Raw genomic sequence first — 20,035 nt, 5'->3', positions numbered from 1 at the left:
TAGTGGGCTCAGCTGCCTCCACCATGGAGGTCAGGCCAGGCAGCTCAAAGTTAACCCATTTCAGATGCAAATCAGCCTCTATTCACCTTTAAGTAGTGGTGCTTTTTGTATCAGAAAGGGGAACTGTAGCAGCCAGAGGAAAGGGAGGAAAACAAAAACAACCATACCAACAAAACAGGGCTTAAGACTGTCGTTCAAATGCGCATCAGGTACTTGTTATTAATTCTACTGGAGAAGCACTTATAAATAAAGAACAGTTATTCCTCATCCCAGTCCGTGGTCCTTTGTTAGGAGTCATCATAAAGAGGGTTGTTGTAGTTTCCCCAGGATCCATAGTCATGATCATCCAAAAGCCTTCCATAGGAGGAATGCCTGGTGGAGAAAAAGAAGAGGATTGTGGTTACTTTAGAGATGTTGCCCATCAGAAGAGAGCCCAGTGCATCTACAGCTTGAATTGAGGAGGCATGTGTGGAGCCCTGGTGTGGCGCTGTAGAAGAAGCACAGGATCGCAAGATCAATTTGAGCCACAAGGTCAGTGGTTCAAACTCACCAGTCTCTGCTGGGAAACCTTATACTGGAACTGACTCTATGGCACTTAACAACAACAATGAGGAGGTAGGAGGGAGAGTCCCTGAGAAGGACATCATGCTTAACAGATGGGTTCAAGCATGACAACGATTGTGAGGATGGCTCAGGACTGAGCAGTGTTTCCTTATGTTGTGCATAGAGTCACTGTGAGTTGGAACCAACTCGATGGCACCTAATAACAACAACTACATGGGAGTCTTGATGTAGCACTGTAGGATAAGCACTGCAATGCCAACCACAAGGTTGATGGTTCAAACCCAACTTGAACCACTCCTCAGAAACCGACTCCATGGCTATTAACAAGAATAACCATGGGGTCTATGGGAACGTTGTGGCTCTGTAGGATAAACACTGGGCTTGGAACCACAAGGGCAGTGATTTGAGCTCACCAGCTGCTCCATGGGAGAAAGATGTGGCTTTCCAGTGGAAACCCTCTACAGGATTGCTATGAGTCCAAACTGTCAGCACTTAACAACAATGGGGTCTATGAGAGGCAAGGGGCAAGGACACAGTGCTCCAGTAGGACAATCTGTTGTAACAGAGAAGAACCATGAACCAAGGAGGCCCCAGTCTACAAACACCTTATGACTATGGCTGATCCAGTTGGGAGCCCACCTGGCCCCTTCTTTTGAGATTGGCCGCGCCGTATTTCTTCTCTCCTCAACCACTGGTGCTGGAGAAGAAGGAAGAGATCCCATATCCATAACTATTTAATGAGAAAGGGAAGGTTGAATACCTGTATTCTGTCTTAGGACCTGGACTTAATTTTCCTTAAAATAAAAATGACGCACCACGGCCACTGTGTTATCACCACTTCTCGTGACATCTATGTAAGTGCTTCACAATTTATGAAGTATTTCTATATTCAGTTTTTATTTGTTCCTCAGAATAAAGCCATGAGGCAGGAATTGTTTATCCTTATTTTGAGGGACAACGTGGCTGAAAGACATCAAACTGGCTTTCCTAAAGTCACCTAATTCGGATCCTTGCTGCCTGGTTCCAATGCTCTGAGCTTTTAGGGAGTCTGATTTGACACCTTGGTTCAAGGATAAAAAAACAAACAACAAACTCACTGCCATCAAGTCAATGTGTACTCATAGCGACCCTGCAGAACTGATTCTTAGGGTTTTTGAGACTGTAAATCATTACAGGAGCAGATAACCTCATCTTTCCCCAATGGAGAAGCTGGTGGGTTTGAACTGTCCAATGCTTATTCCACAGTGCCAGGGTTAAACAGGCTTTGGTAAGTCATTCTGGGAACCTGTATCACAATATTATTTCTATAAAAAAATTGAAGTCATCATCATACTTTAGTTCAAAACCTCTGAATAGCTCCTTATCTCTGAGTAAATATGGAAGTCATAGAAAGGTTTGCAGAGCCCTATAGCATCGAGGGCACACAGCAACCACAGGATCTGGCCCTGGTAACTTCTCCTGCTTTAGGGCCTTTCCTCTGGCCAGAACAAGTTCTCTAGATAACCACATCTAACTACACTTCCTCATCTCCTTCAGGTGCTAGCTCAAATGTTCCCTTCTCTATGAGGCCGTCCTTAACAACTCTACTTAAATTTGCAAGCCCACCTCTAAGCACTTTCTGCTTTATTTTTCTTAGTGCTCATCACCTTCTAACATACTATATAATTTACTTATTAGTTTTGTTATTGCCTCTCTCCCCTAACTAGATGTAAGTCCTATGTTTATGTTAAGTGCCATTGAGTTAGTTCCGACTCATAGTGACCCTTAATAGAGTTTCAGAGGAACAGCTGGTGGACTGAGCCACAGACCTGTGGTTAACAGTCCAGTGCTTATCCTACCTACATAGTTATACCAGGACTCTGATATAAGCTCTATGAGGGAATAAATTATTTGCCTCTTCTGTTTTACTCTTGGCTATTGCTCTAGCACCTATAGGGATATCTAGTATATAATAAAAGCTCAATAAATATTTGTTGTTGTTGTTAAGTGATGTTGAGTCAGTTCTTACTCATAGCGACCCTGTATAGGGTTTTCCAAGGAGCAGCTGGTAGGTTTTCGCTGCCAACCCAGTACAGTGGTGAGCCTATAGCCTTTTATCAAGATTCAATGAATACTAGTGATTGGAAAAATACACCCACTCTGTACAACAAGATGGGAGTATCCTGGAAAGAGATATGGTCATTTGAAAACAAAATCTAATGACAGGATTGAGAAATCACCAGAAAATGAGCATCTGGTGCCTCTAAGGTTCATGCTAGCGTGTGAATTATCACACCTTGTCACTGTGAATTGTGTCTGCAATCTATAGTACAGAAAACATCCCCCACCTCTATTATATTTTCTCTCAGCTAGATATGAAAATACAATTGGAAAGGCAGAAAAAGCATTTTGCTATGCTTGTATCTGTTGCTAAAATAATTGTTGGTCTTCTGAAGGTTTTTTATGTTTGTCAGGTATTTGAAGAGATGGTTTACTACAAAGAACCAGGACCTTGCTGGGCTTGTATCAAACACTTAGCTTTCAGAATTTGACTTAGATCCTCATGGGCGACTCAGCTGACCCAATCTATAGACTTGGGAACTTGAGGATGCTTCACCACATACTTTACATTTTCTGTGGCACTTACGCACTTCTGTGGGAGTGGGAAGGAAAAGGACTATGAATAGCAACCGAGACACACTACTGATCTTTGGATCTATAGGAATAGTTGTAACTAAGTGCCCATAGCAAACCCTTTGTAGGGTTTCCAAGGAGCAGCTGGTGATCTTGAACCACTGAACTTGCAGTTCAAAGGGCAATTGGTTTCTAGCCATTTATAAGAAGGTGAACAAAGGTCATGAACCATCCATCCTCACCGCTCCCCAAAATTTAAAACTTCCAATTATAGTAAAATATTATGCCAATATGGTTGAGAAATTGAAGCTGTAGAATGAACAAGTAAAACCCTGGGAATTGCAAGACGGCAATTCAATCTAAGTTTCAACATGACTCACTGTTGCAAGCTTGGCAAATGCTTACCCAGTGTTCCTTTATTGATAGAACACTACCATGCCAGTTTAACTTCTGACAGTATTTTTGTATATATCATATACTTTTATATAAATTATTAGTTTGGTTAATAGATATACATTCTGGAACCTGTTTTCTTAACCTCTTGTTTCTTCATGTAGAAAATGGAAAAACTTCTTATTTTTGAAATTACATTCAGGTTGCTGAGAGGATTCAATGAGGTAATGCATATGAAAAGTCTGGCACGTATTGAATGCACAATAACTGCTGGCTAGTACTGCTTTTTAATTTTTATTATAATGAAACTTACACAAGCACATGGTAATTCTGAAAACAAAAAAAGGCATTGAATGAAAAGTGAGCTTCCCTCCCACTGCGGAGTCCTGAAACTCCGCCATAGACATAAGGCTACTTTTTTCTCATATGGTTATTATGTGAATTTTTACAAATTACTAATATATTGGCCTACAGTCATCATTTTAAAAATCACTTGGTAGTCAGGTTTTTAACTGTCGATGGTTATTTTAAGCAAGACTATTTGATCAGTGTGTTGCCTGAATCTGCTGTATCATAAGAAGCATCTACTGTACAGACGCTAATAAAATATAAGAAAATGCTGGTCTTACATTTCACCTTTCTTGGCCTTCCCATAATCTGAGTGAATAGTGAGCTGAGCAAAATGCTGATAAGTGAGGGAAACAATATGAATACACCCAAATTAAGAATGTAGTTGTTTTTAATACATTAATGAATCTAAACAAGATGAATTGGGTGTACTGGGATGAACGCCAGGTTTGGATGAATCCTGTACTACTGTAGAAGTCAATAAACTTTTTGATTTTTGGTGAGGAGAAGGGAATAATTAACTAATTAAAGAGCATTTCAAACAATCTGTCTAGGTCAGAACTTTTTAAAACATATTTTGGAATAAGCAACATTTTTGGAGGCTAAAAGTTTAAAAAGTTCCTTCATGTTTTGCTTCCTTAATTTTTTAGAAACAGGAAGTGTTAGTGCTGATAGGTGTTTGGGGATCATCTGATCAATCTCTTTACTCCCAAGCTTCAGAAAGTGGGGTCCAAGGGATTTAGAAGTTTTTGTCAATCGCACTGAAAACAAGGTCTCCTGGCTCAGCCCACAACTCTCCCTCTATGATGCGACACATTTAAACTTCATTCTGAATATGAGTTTATACTAATGACACCATTGTGAGGTCCAAATAACTTTATTTACTAAACCGCTCAATAAAGATTAGAAAACTCAGTAGAACTGTGTTTTCTATTCATGTGCCTTGGCTCCCCTTAATGGTAAACTCCTTAGAGGGAGACTATATCTTACTTATCTTCTAACTGGAGGAACACCTAATATATTGTTCTTAGCATAATGGTTATCTTATAAATATTTGATAAGTACTTATATCCAGTGGCATATATGTGGTTTGCTTGGTCATTTCCTGCAGGGACAGTATTATGTTCCATGGTAACTCATTATGCACTATGTTGTTGTTAAGTCCCATTGAGTCTGTTCTGATTCTTAATAACCCTGTGTAGGATTTCTGAGGAGCATCTGGTGAGTTTGAACGGTCAACATTGTGGTTCAAACTGACCTTGCTGTCCAATGTATTATCCTGCAGAGCCATAACTGTGACAAAATGAAAAAGTTTTATTCAAGGATTCCAAGAGTCAAAGTCATCATTTTGACTTTAAAGATAGAAGTCTGATTAACTTTTCCCCATGCAATGACATGACTTTTACATACTTAGCACAGTGCTCTGAGTCCAAGCTAATTTATGGCACTGAGAGGACAAAATACGGAATGATTTATTTTAAGTACTTGCCTCAAAGCTCTCTAGCATCTTTGTACTAAAAGAAAGTCATAATCCCCACCCATACCACCTTGCTGGTGACATCTTGCAAATATGGCAGTACCATTTGTGGTTTCAGGCCTTCTCCATTACTACAAAACGGTACCTATTTTAAGATACCTGTAGCATCAATTAGGAGCCATGGTGGTGCTCTAGGATAAGTGCTGGATTGCTAACCACAACAGTACAAATGTGCCAACTGCTCAGTGGAAGAAAGATGAGGCTGTCTGCTCCCGTACAGATGAACAGTCTCAGAAAACTCATAGGGGAACCATGAATTTTAATCAACATGATAGCAGTGTGTTTGTTTTTTTCGATTGGTAGCATCAATACTTAATGGAATACCTATTGGCTGTTGGGAATCAGTGTGTTAAGATGTAATTTAGAAAAGACTTCCTTCACAAGGGTCAACGCAAGTTCTCAATCAAGTCTCATTTGCTTACTCCTATTATCCCCCAAAAGGAGCCCTAGTAAAGTAGTGGGATACATGTTGGACTGTTAACAGCAAAGTCAGCAGTTGGAATTTATCAGTTACTCCATGGGAGAGAGATGAAACTTTCTGCTCCTATAAAGATTTACACTGAACTAATAAACAACATCAAGATAAATGAGGAAATGATTGAAGTCGTCAAAAGACTTCATTTTGCTCAGCTCAACCATCAACACTCATGGAAGCAGCAATCAAGAAATCAAACGACATATTGCATTAGGCAAATCTGCTGCACAAGACCTCTTTAAAGTGTTCAAGAGCAAAGATGGCACTCTGAGGACTGAGGTGTGTCTGACCCAAGCCATGGCAAAGATATCATGCTTGGTAAAGTAGAGGGTCAGCGAAAAAGAGGAAGACATCCAAGGAATGAGTGGATTGGCACCGTGGCAGCAGCAATGGGCTCAAGTGTAACGATGATCGTCAAGTTGGCCCAGGACCAGGCAGTGTTTCATTCTGTTTTGCATAGGGTTGCTATGAGTTGGTACTGACTCAATGGCAGCTAACAACAACAAAGATTTACAGCCTTAGAAACCCTGTACAGGGTCACTATGACTCAGAACTGTGCGAAGGCACACCGCCACCACTCTCCCTTTTGTCACCTCTTGTGTCAAGCTAGTCTGACCATTCAATCATTAGTGCTTATTGGGTGCTAACAAAAAGGGATGCAGACATTAGTAAGACCTGGTTTAGTGCTGGAAGAACACCGCTGACTTTGCAGCTCATTGTTGTTGTGGTTAGGTGCCATCGAGTTGGTATTGACTCATAGTGACCCTATGCACAACAGAACGAGACACTGCCTGGTCCTGGGCCAACCTCACTATTGTTGCCAGGCTTGAGCCCATTGATGCTGCCACTTGGCCAATCCATCTCGCTGGGGTCTTCCTCTTTTTCTCTGACCCTCCACCTTACCAAACATGAGATCCTTCTCCAGTGACTGGTCCCTCCTCACAATATGTCTGAAGTATGAGGGATGAAGTTTGGCCCTCTTGGCCTCCAAGGAACACTCTGGCTGCATTTCTTCCAACACAGATCTGTTGGTTCTATAGGCAGCCCATGGCACTTTCAATATTCTCCTCCAACACCATAACTCAAAAGCATGCATTCTTCTATGGTCTTCCTTATTACTGTCCAGCTTTCGCATGCAGATGAGGTTATTGAAAATACCATGGCTTGGGTCAGGCACACCTTAGTCCTCAAGCTGACATCTTTGCTTTTCAACACTTTAAAAAGGTCTTGTGAAGCAGATTTTCTTAATGCAATACGTTGTTTGATTTCTTGACTGCTGCTTTTGTGAGTATTGACTGTTGATTCAAGAATTAGTCCTTAGTAATTAAAGCCTCCGGCCCATACCATCCATTAGTACAGCTAGCTGTCACTGTCTCCTCCATACTGCCCCCTACTGGTGGCTTTATTTTTCTGATGGTCATTTCCTGGCCTAACTTCTTTCTTTTAACTATTTACTGAAAACTTACCATCTACTAGACACTATTCTGGGAACTTGATACCTCAGTGAATTAAACAGCCCCCAAAATTCTTGTCTACAGTTTACATTACAATGAGGGCAGACACAACACATAAGATACAAATAATATTATTGAGGACTATAAAAAGTGCAATGGAAGAAAATAAAGCAAGAAGAAGGATGAGGAGTTCCACACTGGAGGTAGGGAGTGAGATTTTAAATATGGTGATGATGGACTGTCTCACTAAGACATGTAAACTGGATGAGGGATGACTCAGTGGATGCCTCAAATATACCTGAGAGACAGTAAGTGCAAAGGTCTGGGAGCAGGGTAAACAGTGTGGTAGTCATTAAACCATCATTAAAAAAAAAAAAAATAGACTTCATATATTTTAGTTATTTAGGTTTACAGAGAAGTTGCAAAGATAGTTCTCCTAAGCCCATTTCCCAGCTTCCTCTAGTGCTAACACTTTTTATAATTATGGTGCTTTTCTTTGCAAAACTAACCAGTTAACATTGTAAACCACAGTCTCGAAGCTAAGGAAACCATGACCATTAGGGGTGAATTTATTTACACGTAGGTACCATAACAAGTTGGTTGCAGAGTGAATATCATAATTTAGGTATCCTATCAGTTTAGTCTTTTTCGACCCAAATCCCAATGACAGAAGCATTTCCAAACATTCATTTTAAAAATGCTGTTTACATAGTCTGAGAGCTTTTAAAAATAAACCACCAAAGCTAGTTACCATTGAGTTGATTCCAACACATACTGGCCTTGTGTATGCCAATTGAACTGTGCTCCATAGGGCTTACATGCTGTGACTTTTTGGGAGTAGATCACTTCCTTCCTAGGCATTTCTGGGAGGATTTGAACAATCAAACTTTTGGTTAGTAGTTGAGCACTTAATGCTTTATGCCACCATGGACTTTTCTTTTTAAAAAGTTACTTTCATATTTGTCTTTAAATAATCACCTTTACTTTGAAGTGTCAGATCATACGTTTCTTTTTGTTTTAAGTCTCTTTCAGCTATTAGATTACTGGCAAACACTCACCATAGAAAAGCTCTGCACATTTGGAACATGTATCTTTTGGTAACAAGCTCAGTGTCAGGTAACTAGTGAAAACCAGTGCAGTGTAACAGATCCCTATGGCTTCTTTTTCCCTAAACCTAGTTCCTCCTGAATAAGCAAATACTGCTGCCGATCCTCAAATTTTCTTACTCAGAATTCTTCATTCATTCATCCAACAGATATTTATAAAGCAATTGTTATATACTGCCAGGGACTTTATATCTTTCTAGTGGAGGATGGGACTCGGTGTAGTGCTGTAGATTAGGCAATGGACTGTGAACCACAAGGTTAGTGGTTCAAACCCAGCAACTGCTCCCCAGGAAGCCCATACAGAGTCACTATGAGTTGGAACCGTCTTGATGCACTTAACACCACCAAAAACAGTAGAGGAGGAGACAGGCAAAGAATTCAAGGATTCCCTACAGAGATGTAAGTGAGAATGTGCAGTAGGAACCTCTGAAGGAGACTATGGGGAGGAGTCATTTCAGGGGAAGACTCTTCTAAGCCTGGTAACTTGGAATTGTTTTTGTTGTTGTTAAGTGCCATTCTGACTCACAGCAACCCAAACTGTTAACAATTGTGATGCAGGATTAGGTAAACAAAACGTTGTATATAAGATCACATGGCTTGGAGGCGAGTCAGTGGCAATGGTCTTTTCACTAAGTATGGGATAACAACAATAATAATAGTAAATAAGAGTAGCTAGCTCTTCCAGAACCATCAACTCCTGTCAAGCACTGAATACTTACATGTATCATATAATTTAATTGAAAAGGATCTTGTGTGTTAGGTATAATTATTAAGAAACTGGGCAAAGAATGGTTTAAAAAATACACTCTTAGACCATGCTATATATGTAGCTCACCAGGTACTCCATATTCATTATTTCATTTAATATTCAAAACAAACTTGAAAGATAGCCACTATGAGCACTATTATGCAGATGAAGAAACTTGAGTACTGGGGAGGTTATAGTTTGCCCAGAGCTTACTGATAAATAATTGTTGTTGTCGTTAAGAACCGTGGAGTCGGTTCTGACTCATAGTGACCCTACACAGGGTTTCCAAAGCTGTAAATCTTTATGGGAACAGACCGCCTCATCTTTCTCCTGTGGAACCGCTGGTAGTTTTGAACTGCCGTCTTTGAGGTTAGCAGCCCGATTTATAACCACTATGCTACCAGAGTTGAATCTGGCTGTAAAGCTCTCATTTCTTCCCTCACAATATACTTCCGTTGGCTAAAGGGGGGCGCCACAACAGAGAAGGGCCGCGTTCAGTTCAAGGTAGTTCAATTTTGTAAGCTGCATCCAACAGTGACTCAGGTTACAAAAAGATGTGGTTCTCTGGGTAGGTGACACTGTGTAACAAAACTAAGGGTCACAGGTCCCTGGTGGATCGCGGTTTATAGATGGCTAATGAGTTTGCCACTACTTTGGAGGAAATGACGATTTGGGAAGAAAGGAACACAAGTTCCTCAATGGTGAAACTGCCCTTTCAGAAAGGCTCTCACGGTGCATTTGCAAGCATGTTGGCTGGGGAGAGGTAGGGCCTGTGGTTGTAAGCCAGAAGCATATGGTTCCCTCATGGGCTGTGATTTCATTGGCTTACTGCTCCAGCTAAGTGAGCTGCAAGATCAGAGAACAGACGTCTTGCCATGTTATTGTTCTCAGAAATCTGGGCTGGTGGAGACAGATTAAAGTTACGGCCAACGCTAAGCCTGACCTCAAGAACACACACACACACACACACACACACACACACGCACGCACGCACGAATGAAGTGTATCTTGAATAATGGTTAGTGGGGCTTTCCAAGAACCTAGTGAAATAAAACTTAAAGGACTTTTAGCCCAGATTGAGTTATATTACATTCCTTATGTTTTCATTTTGTTAAAATAATTAACAAAACACAATGAAGGGATTTCCTTAGGGGGATTCTGAGATGGAATCTGATCACTTTATCCCTCTTTAAGGTTGTAGCACTAAGGATAAACAGAAAATATGTGTGTGTATGTATATATTGTTGCTGTTGTATGTCACTGAGTCAAATCTAACTCGTAGTGACCCCATGTGGTAGAGTAAATCTGCTCCACAGGGTTTTCTAGACTGTCATCTTTCTGGAAGCAGATTAATAGGTCTTTCTCTTGAGGAGTCACTGGTGGGTTTAAACTGCCAACTTTTTAGTTATAGCTGGGTGCTTAATCATCGCACCACCAGGACTCCATCGATACATACAGTCACACACACACACACACACACACACATTGTTGATGTTAAGTGCTGCTGAGTCGTTACTCACAGTAAACCTGTGTAGGGTTTCTGAGGAGCAGCTGGTGAACTTGAATGGCTTATCTTTCGGTTAGATATATACACACGCACATACACATCACTGTATGTGCAGTTTTGGTGTGACACTATGGGTTAATGTGCTGGACTGCAAAGTCGGTTTGAACCGCAAGGTCAGTGGTTCAAGTTCACTAGCTGCTTCTAGGAAACCCTATACAAAACAACAACACATCACTGTAAACTTTTTCTATTTAGGTTGTTGTTGCAGTCCAGCGCATTAACGTACAGTGCCACACCAGGGCTCCTTTACATTCAGGTGTGTGTGTGGATGGCTACATAGTGGAAAGGAGTAATGATTAATTCAGTTTGATAATTCACTGAATTTATTTGGGGTTGAGATGGCCTGGTGACATTATACTTTTGGATAAATTTTTAAAATAAAAGTTTATACAATTTTAATCAGCACTCACTAGCACACATTTTAATGACTTGGTAATAAAAAAATGTTCCAACATAGTAAGTTCTGTGTTGGTGGGACTGTGTCTCATTACTGATGCAGCCCCAGTGTTTAGCAGAGTGTCTAATACATGGCTGATGCCAGTGAAGGGGTCCCTCCCTTCCACTTTACCACTTTAGTGACAATGATGATGATGTTGTCAGTACCCTCTACTTAGAAAGCAGTATCCATAAATTCGCCCAATAATGCGACAAAGTAGTTAAAATGACTACCCTTATATTACAGGAAAATGAGGGTTAATGAGGCCTCCTAACATGCTCTATGCACACTGCTAGAGTGATAGAGTTGGAATTTGAACTGAGGCATCCTCGGTTCCAGAGTCTGAATTCTTAATCACTGTTTTAAACTGCCTGTCTGTAGTCAGTGGCTGGTTTGAGATGATAAACCTGAATTCTTGCCTGAAGTCAAGAGGAAGAATTATTTGGATTGTTTCAATGCTATTTTTGATCCGTATGTGGCAAGTGAGAAATGTTCCTGTTTAACTCTACACTATGGTGGTGGTGATGATGGTGTGCCGTGGAGTTGGTTCCAACTCATAGCAATTTTGCATAGGTTTTCAAGGTTGTAAATCTTTCCAGGAGCAGAAAGCCTCATCATTCTCCTGCAGAACAGCTGGGAGTTTTGCACTGCTGGTCTTGAGGTTAGCAGGCCAACTGCATAACCACTACACTCCCAGAGCTCCAACTCCACACTCTGGTAGAGATTTTATTTTTACTGACAAGGCCCTCAGAAGCTCACTATTGATAATTCTGAAATTACTTCAAAGTTTATCTGTAAGATCCTTTTTTGGGCCTGAGAATACATTTTCCAAAAGAAACTTTGCTACAAAGTAGGAATGAGGTTCCCAGACTGGCTCATAAAAACCAATTTAATTTATAATAAAGATATTGTGTATCTGTAATGATAAACTAGTAATTAAAAGAGTAGCAGTTAGTAATACATAATTTATAAAATTAAGTTAAGTGTTCAAGGAAATACAAACCGAATACAGAAGACATTTCTTACAATCTGAGGGAAACTTCTGGATGCTTTTATAAAGGTTTCCATTTTTCTTCAACACTTGGCTTGACTGTTGTTTGTTTCTTGGATACAGGTGGTATGATGGGGCACTTTCACACTTGACACCATCATTAGATTGATTTGGTGCACATTTAGGACAAAAGACGAGGAGTGATAAAAGGGAAGGAGGAGAAGCACTTCCTTAGTGGGCGTTAGGCTGGCATGGGGTGATGAGAGAGGGTAAGGGGAGAGGGAAGCCAGGAGGATGTGTGCATATAGATGAGAAATTATGAACTCTACTCGGAGAGCAAGGACACAAGGTGTGTGCATACCGCCTAAGGAAAAAATACAGCTGTAGTGAAGAGAAGTCAAGTGTGTGTATGACAGTGTATGTGTGGGTATGACAGTGTATGTGTGTGCATAACACTACTTGTGTATGTGTGTGTATGACAGTACCTGTGTGATGGTTTATATGTAAGCTCAGCTTGTTCACTTGCTCAATTTATCTTTGTGGCAAGTCCTGTACTAGATGGAAAACTAGCAGATACAAAGGAAAACTAACAGATAACGTCAGGGTCCTCATGCAGCTAACATGTTAATGGAGAAGACAGACCATAAACAAATAAACAAGAAACTAAAATAAGAGACTGTGAGAACTGATGCTGTTATTAGCTGTCATACAGTCCCTCCTTGACCCATGGCAATCCCACACCCAAGTGGATTGAACCATTGTGATCCACAGGCTTTTCACTGAGCATTTATCAGAAGTACATTGCCAGGACTTTCTTCCTAGTTTGGTTTAGTCTGGGCACTCCACTAAACCCTGTTCAGCATCATAGTAACATGCCATCTACCACTGATAGATGACTGGGGATTGTGGTTGAGGTACATTGTATAGGATAGAAGTAATTAAGACACTAAAATAATAAATAACAAGGACACCAATCTGAAAAGGAAGTTTACTGAAGGGAAAGCTATTTAACTAACATATCGGAGTCCTACTGTAGCACTGTAAAATAAGCACTGGACTGCGAGGTCATCTGAACCACAAGGTCGATGGTTCAAACTCACCAACTGCTCTTTGGAAACCGTATATAGGATCTCTGTGAGTTGCAACTGGCTTGTCAGCAGTTGATAACCACATATAGGATGAGAAAGTGCTAGAAGAATAACTTTCAGGTAGAGAAAGATTAGAAAGACTAGGAAAGAGAAAGAATTGGTGTGTTGTAACAATGAGACAGAAGGTCAATCTAACTGGAGCTTGCTAGTTAAGAGAGAGAGAGGGTACAGTTAGTTGGAAAAGGTTGGTAGAGGTGAGTCTATGAGTGATTTTGAGGTCTAAGCTCTGGAGTTAGACACTAATTCTAAATTCAGTGAGAAGCCACTGGAGGTTATGCATGTGTGAAATCGAGGTAATCATCAATAATTGCTGCGTATTTCAATGGAGGGATGACATGGACAGAGGAACTTCTACAAAGACCATCTTGTTGTTGTTTTGTGCCGTGGAGTCGGTTCGACTCATAGTGACCCTATACAGGGTTTCCAAGGCTGTAAATCTTTACGGGAGCAGAAAGCCTCATCTTTCTCCTGTGGAACAGCTGGTACTTTCGAACTGCTGACATTGCGGCTTGCAGCCCGATTTGTAACCACTACGCTACCAGAGCTGTTTTAAAGAGCATGTAAAAGAGGGCGAGGAGTTTACTGTACTCACATGATGGCATACAGTCCTTCTATTTCCTGTTATGGGCACATAGAGACTGGCCAGTAAGACTAGTATTTGCCATTTGGTCTTTTAGAACTGGAAGGAAACTCAAGAAATTGTTTGTAATGTAGTTTTAAGACTTTTGGATTCAATAGAGAAATAGAATGCAAAAATGGGGGCCTCACAAGATCCTGTAACTTTCTGTCTTGCTAAGGGAAAGAAAAGACTCAGTTATTAATGATGATAACCTTCATTTCACACATATACAAAAAAGTTAGGAAATAAAAGATAACATTTCAGAATTCAACAAGTTTGATAGAAAATGACATACTTTCCTTTCTTTAACCCATTTTGCTAGTGAAAACCTCATTAAATATTGGGTACAGAGCCACAGATAAGAATTCAGTAGAACATCAGTATTTAAGAACCATGGAGTCCTGTTCCACCAGTGAGAAAATGTGCACTTTGGGAGGCATGTGTCCTCCCAAAAACTGAGGCAGGCCTCAGCCTCTTGACTCCAGGTTGTTTTATTTTACCCATTACATCACCTCATTGAACATTTTCAGTTTCATTTCTTATATTTTGCCAGGGTTTAGATACTGTAGCATTTATTCCTGTCTACTACATGGGGAGCATGCTGGTCATATTCATTCCCCTGCCAATATTTCTGAAAGCTAAGATACCTATTAAGAAATAAGCACACAGCAAAACAGATCTCAGCCTAGAGCCAACCCAGTGGAATCCTTTTCTTCATAATGAAGAGTGAACTGAGTCTTACCTGATCTTCAGATATGCTGCGACTCCAAACACCAGCAATACCACAGCAATGACTGTCACTGTAATGGCGGCGATGCTGCCTGGTAAGAGGAAAGGCACAGAAAAGAGAGCTTAATGACTTGGAGGTGGCTGGTCCACAATCATTTTCGGGCCAACACTGTCTTTTCTTTGACATAGAAGAAGTATTTATTTCCGATCACGCTGCATAATAATTAGAACTACAATGAAACCCAGAATGTTAATTTGGTTACTAAAATGTTTTTCATATCAGGTAAATAGCCAGTATTTATTAAGACTTTTGGATGGCCTGAAGTACAGAGAACAGTACCTTGTAGCATTTGATTATCTCTTTAAGAAAGAGTACTCTGTTGTGACCGCTGTTGTTGTTTGCAGAAGTAGGGCTTTCAAAACCTCCTGATCTATCTATTTCCTTTTTCTATAGACTCTGGTTTATATTCTAACCACTAGTGAAATACTGGAAGAAGTCGGATGTTTTATTGACAACTCACACTACAGGATAATGAAACAGGTTATTTTATTAAACAAGACCCCTATACCTATATCAGTAGCATCCACTTCAAAAGTCATCTTGGTATGAGATATGCAAATGTTAATGATGACACCATCAAATCAGAACATTTAAAAGACTCCTCTTTGAGAAGCTTGTCCAGTTTTCATCCTTGAAAGGTGAGTGGATTTTGTAGAAAACAAAGACAAGTTTGATATACAAGATAAAGTCAATTCTGGTATACAATCAGGTACAATGATATAAACTAACATCCATGTTTCCTTAATTAACTTGAAAACTGGAGCAAAAGGTAACTTTTTTTTTTTTTAAACTTTTTATTGTGACTCGAGTGAAGGTTTACAGAACAAATCAGTTTTCCATTCAACAATTCATACACATTTTGTTTCATGTCATTGAGTGCAATCTTCACTCATCCCACATCTACCCTGTGTCTCTTATTTCCATTCTTCCATTCCTAACCCTCCTTCCTTGCTTCCTAAATGAAGTTTTTCCTTGAGGAAATGCTGCCCTTTTGATCTCAAATGGTTGATTGTTCTAAAGTGTGCATTCCTCCCTAGTGTTCTTTTTCATCTTTAAAGATCTATTGTTTGGCTTAAAATTGAGTCATGGGGTTGAGTTCAGTTACAGGCCTGAAGGGTGACTACTAAAGGAGGGTTTTAAAACACACACACACACACACACACACACACACACACACACACACAAAACGTGAGCACAATAGGCTAGTAAGAATAACCACATTGTCTCCCAGGATTACTGCTTTGAAACACAAGTTTCTTTTTTTTGTGAGCTTTGAACTATTAATATGTATTTTTACGTACTCTCTTTTATTTAACCTTGAAAAGGCAAAGACTCAACTGGGTTCTTGCACCTAATATGAAAGTGATTTTTTGGCACTAAAGTTGGGGTTGTTGTTGTTAGATATCATCAAGTTGGTTCTGCCTCATAGTGACTCCATGCAAAACAGACCATAATATTGTCCTGTCCTGCATCATCCTCATATCATTGCTATGCTTGAGTCCATTGTTGTACTTATCATCTTAATCCATCTTCTTGATTGAGGGTCTTCATCTTTTTGGCTGACCCTCTATTTACCAAGCATGAAGTCCTTTCTGGTAACATGTTCAAAGTGAGACAAAGTTTCTTGCTATCCTTGCTTTTTTTTTTTTTTAAAGTGTTTTATTGTGAATTATATGATAGTTTACATGGGAGAACATTAGTTTTATATTCATTCTGTCATACATCGTATCATTGCCATGGTTACAATCCCGATCTCCATGCATCATCAACCTACCAAAGGGTATACCCTGCAAGCCTGCCTCCTACACTATCCCCCCTCCCCCCAGTCTTTAGCACACAGTTGCTCTCCCTCTCTGGATCTGAAGTCCCAGATGCTCCATCGCTCCACGCCATTATCTCTGCCTCCATCTTGGGCATCACTGCTTCTCTTGGTAGGTTCCCGCTCTCGGCTCTTCTCCGTTGATAGTCCTAGGGACCTCCGCTCCTAGACTGAAAAGTTATTCCCTCCCTTCCTTGCTATAAAATGTCTACCTTTACATTTCCAACCTTCACAATCAGTCCTGATAACAATTATTCACTATTGTATCACAAGAGACCCATTTACATTTCATTTCATCAGCTCTGCCTAGGCAGACTGGATATTACTCACTGGAGATTCTGCCTTCCTCCAGGCCCCCCTGTCTCTAGGTTCCCTCTTGAAAGCTTGTAAGCCAGTCACTTCTTGTTTTGTAGCTCCGCCCCCATCCCAATTTTGGGTAGCCGATGTCCAAGTTGCCCATCCCTGTTTACTCTGTGTATGGAGGGGGTGGGAATGATTCTTGCTGTAAGTATTTGTTCCCTCTTTTGAGCTATTGCTTCCATAGGTGTAGGACAAGTTCATCAAATTGCATCAGATTACTCTTTTTTTCCTCTTCTTTCTTCTTCCGGTTGAGCTCTGATCATCCATTCATTGAAGCCAGGTCAAGTGGTTATTATCTGCAAGTGTGGGTGTTCTTATGCATATGCCCTCTCTTTTTATCAGCTGCATGCTTCACTCTCCACATTGTAGGGCTTAGCTTGCCACTTCATTGTTATTTTTCCCTCACTTCCCCTTATCGGTGACGAGCGTGGTCACCAATCAGAGCGTGTATTCCCATTGAGTCTTAGTCTTGGAAGGGGGTTTGCACTGAGGGGACCCGACCACTTGCCTTGATGTTTCCTGGGCAAGCAACTTGTTTGTTCTTGTAGTAACAGTCCGTCTGGCTCTATTGTTTTGTATTTTTCCTGTAGGTCTTTCTTTCAAGGAGTATCTTCTATTCTTCTAGCCATTCCAGGTTGGTCTGCTCGTCCCTTCAGGTGGAAATTTCCCATCTCTGGAGATCTGGATGTGGTTCAGGCTTCTACCTATAGTCTTATGTATTGCAGAGGCTCTACAGGAAGCCTCCTTCACTGGGCATGTTGTAGCCCCATTTTATGTATTCCAATCAGTTATAGGCAGAACACGGACTTACAAGCTTTCTATGGTGTTGTTTCTGACTATTCCTTCCTCTCCTCCTCCAATGTCTATTTTATATTATAATGCAAGGAAAACCAAGATTCAAAAGACAGCCAAGCATCTTAACATTATTCCCCCCTTTTCACCATTCCAACCATGTCTCAATCTCTGTATCCCAGAGCCCTGTAGTTCCAAGGTTGTGTATACATCATTCTTTACCTCTGTCCCACTTAGCCCATTCAAACATGCCTAATTGTTCTCCTATCTGCTTTGTTCTTCCATATCCTTGCTTTTATGGAACATTCTGATTGTATTTCTTTAGAGACAGATTTGTTTGCCCTCTGGAAGTCCATGGTGTATTCCAAATTCTTCAAAACCATTATTCAAATGAATATCTTTGATTTTCCTTACTTAACCTAAACTTAAATGGGTTGTTGTTATTGTTGTTGTTGTTAGGTGCCATCGAGTTGGTACCGACTTATAGCAACCTTATGCATGGCAGAATGAAACACTGCCTGATCCTGGGCTAACCTCACTATTGTTGTCATGCTAGAGCCCATTGATGTTGTAAGAGACCCTATTTTAGACCACTGTTGTTGTTTGTTGTTGTTGTGCCCTCGAGTTGGTTCCAACTCAAAGCAACCCTGTATATGCTGGTGAGATTGAGCCACCAACCTTGCCATTCAAACAGACCTTGCAGTCCAGTGCATTAACCCACAGCACCATTGTTTAGTACTTCAACAAATGAATAGGACTCTTTTAAACACTGGATAGAATATAAGAAAGGTAGAGTTGGAAGATGTGGATTTAAGTCATGGTTTCCACCATCATTAGCTGTATGACCATGGTTATTTATTTAACCCTGTTAACTCATTTACCACTTCTCTGTCAGTCTGTTGTAATGTGATAGTTTGCATGTTGCTAGCCTCCTCCCTGGAGAGCAGTTACACCTGTCATTAAGAACTCTTAATTTTTTTTTTTTTTTTTGTCAGGATGGCTAGCAAGGTCTTTCTTGTAGTTCTCTCCAAAGCCTTCTTTGGTTTAGAGACTAACCGCCAGGTGGGCTTCACACACTTCCCTTAAATCCTACAGCCAATATTTCAAATAACAAACAGTGAGGTCACTTACGGTGGAGAGGTTTAGCCTAGCTTCCAAGTTAAGACAGAATGGAAAGACCGTACAATCTAATTTTGAAACTTAGCCAATGAAAACCCCAAGGGTCACAATAGAATACTATCTGAGATAGTGCTGCAAGATGAGTCTCCTGGCTTGGAAGGCACTTAACATGCATTGAGACTTCAACAACAAGCTTGAGTATAACAATAAACGTGAAAATGGTGAAGGATCATGTGATGCTTGATTCTATTATACAAAAGGTCATCATGAGTTGGAACTGGCTTGGCAGCAACTAAAAATAACAAAACATCTACTTCACATGATTTTAAGGGGGTTAAACAAGATACCACATGTATATGTATTGCCAAAGTGTTATCCAAATGTAAGATGTTGGACCAGGGTCCATCTCTCATGTACTAGGTCTTGCAGGCGATTGAAGCTCCCCATATTTTGGGAGATTTATCACTTGCAGATTACTTTGCTTTCTCTCCTTTAATTTTTTTGATATCTTGTTTGAATGACTTTTGCTTAATGTTCTTCTCAATGATCTGTCCATCAAAGGGATTGTTTGTTGTTATTTTCAAGTGCTGTCCAGCTGGTTTCAACTCATAGTGACGCTGTATAAAGTTTCCGAGGGTGTAAATCTTTGCAGTAGCAGAAAGTCTCATCTTTCTCTCATGGAGCGGCTTGTGGGCTCAAACTGCCAATATTGTGGCTTGCAGTCTAGTGCTTATCCTACAGATCCACTGTGCTCCCTCAAAGGAATTAAAGTAGGGCTAGTAAGCAGGTGTTTTCTTTCTATCTCATTCTGTTGTGCATGGGGTCGCTATGAGTTGGTACCTACTCGATGGCACCTAACAACAATGACAACAATAAGCAGGTCAATATATTTATGAACCCTTTAGTTAACCCCCTAGAGGTATGGGATGAAATAGTACTGCCTCAGACATCCATACTCTGCCTATTATACATTTTAAATGAGAGCTGAGTGAGGTCACTAGTAACTTCTAATGCCAGAACATGATGTATCCACTCAGACTGACCTTATTCCATCATCTCAGCACGTCTACACTTTCTGGACACTCACACTTCCATTGCTTTGCCTCTGTAATCCTGTTGAATCAGATTAGTATAATTATTGGTATACATCCCCCCC

At 40.4% G+C, this 20,035-nt stretch overlaps 1 protein-coding gene across 1 annotated transcript in view; it reads right to left on the bottom strand.

Annotated features, from left to right (window-relative positions):
- Positions 1 to 287: 287 nt before the first annotated feature.
- The window catches only part of PARM1 (prostate androgen-regulated mucin-like protein 1), a 71,932-nt gene continuing 52,184 nt past the window's right edge, over positions 288 to 20,035 (bottom strand). The window contains exons 3-4 of the mRNA XM_006871600.1: positions 14,742 to 14,820; positions 288 to 372 (exon numbers count right to left, since the gene is read on the bottom strand). Coding sequence (XP_006871662.1) covers positions 288 to 372; positions 14,742 to 14,820 — 164 coding nt within the window. The remainder of the gene's footprint in view (positions 373 to 14,741; positions 14,821 to 20,035) is intronic.

Source organism: Chrysochloris asiatica, unplaced genomic scaffold (genome assembly GCF_000296735.1).
Source record: "Chrysochloris asiatica unplaced genomic scaffold, ChrAsi1.0 scaffold00169, whole genome shotgun sequence".
NCBI classification, from domain to species: domain Eukaryota; kingdom Metazoa; phylum Chordata; class Mammalia; order Afrosoricida; family Chrysochloridae; genus Chrysochloris; species Chrysochloris asiatica.
The sequence above is the reverse complement of the archived record's forward strand: the minus strand, read 5'-3'. Positions and strand labels throughout refer to the sequence as shown.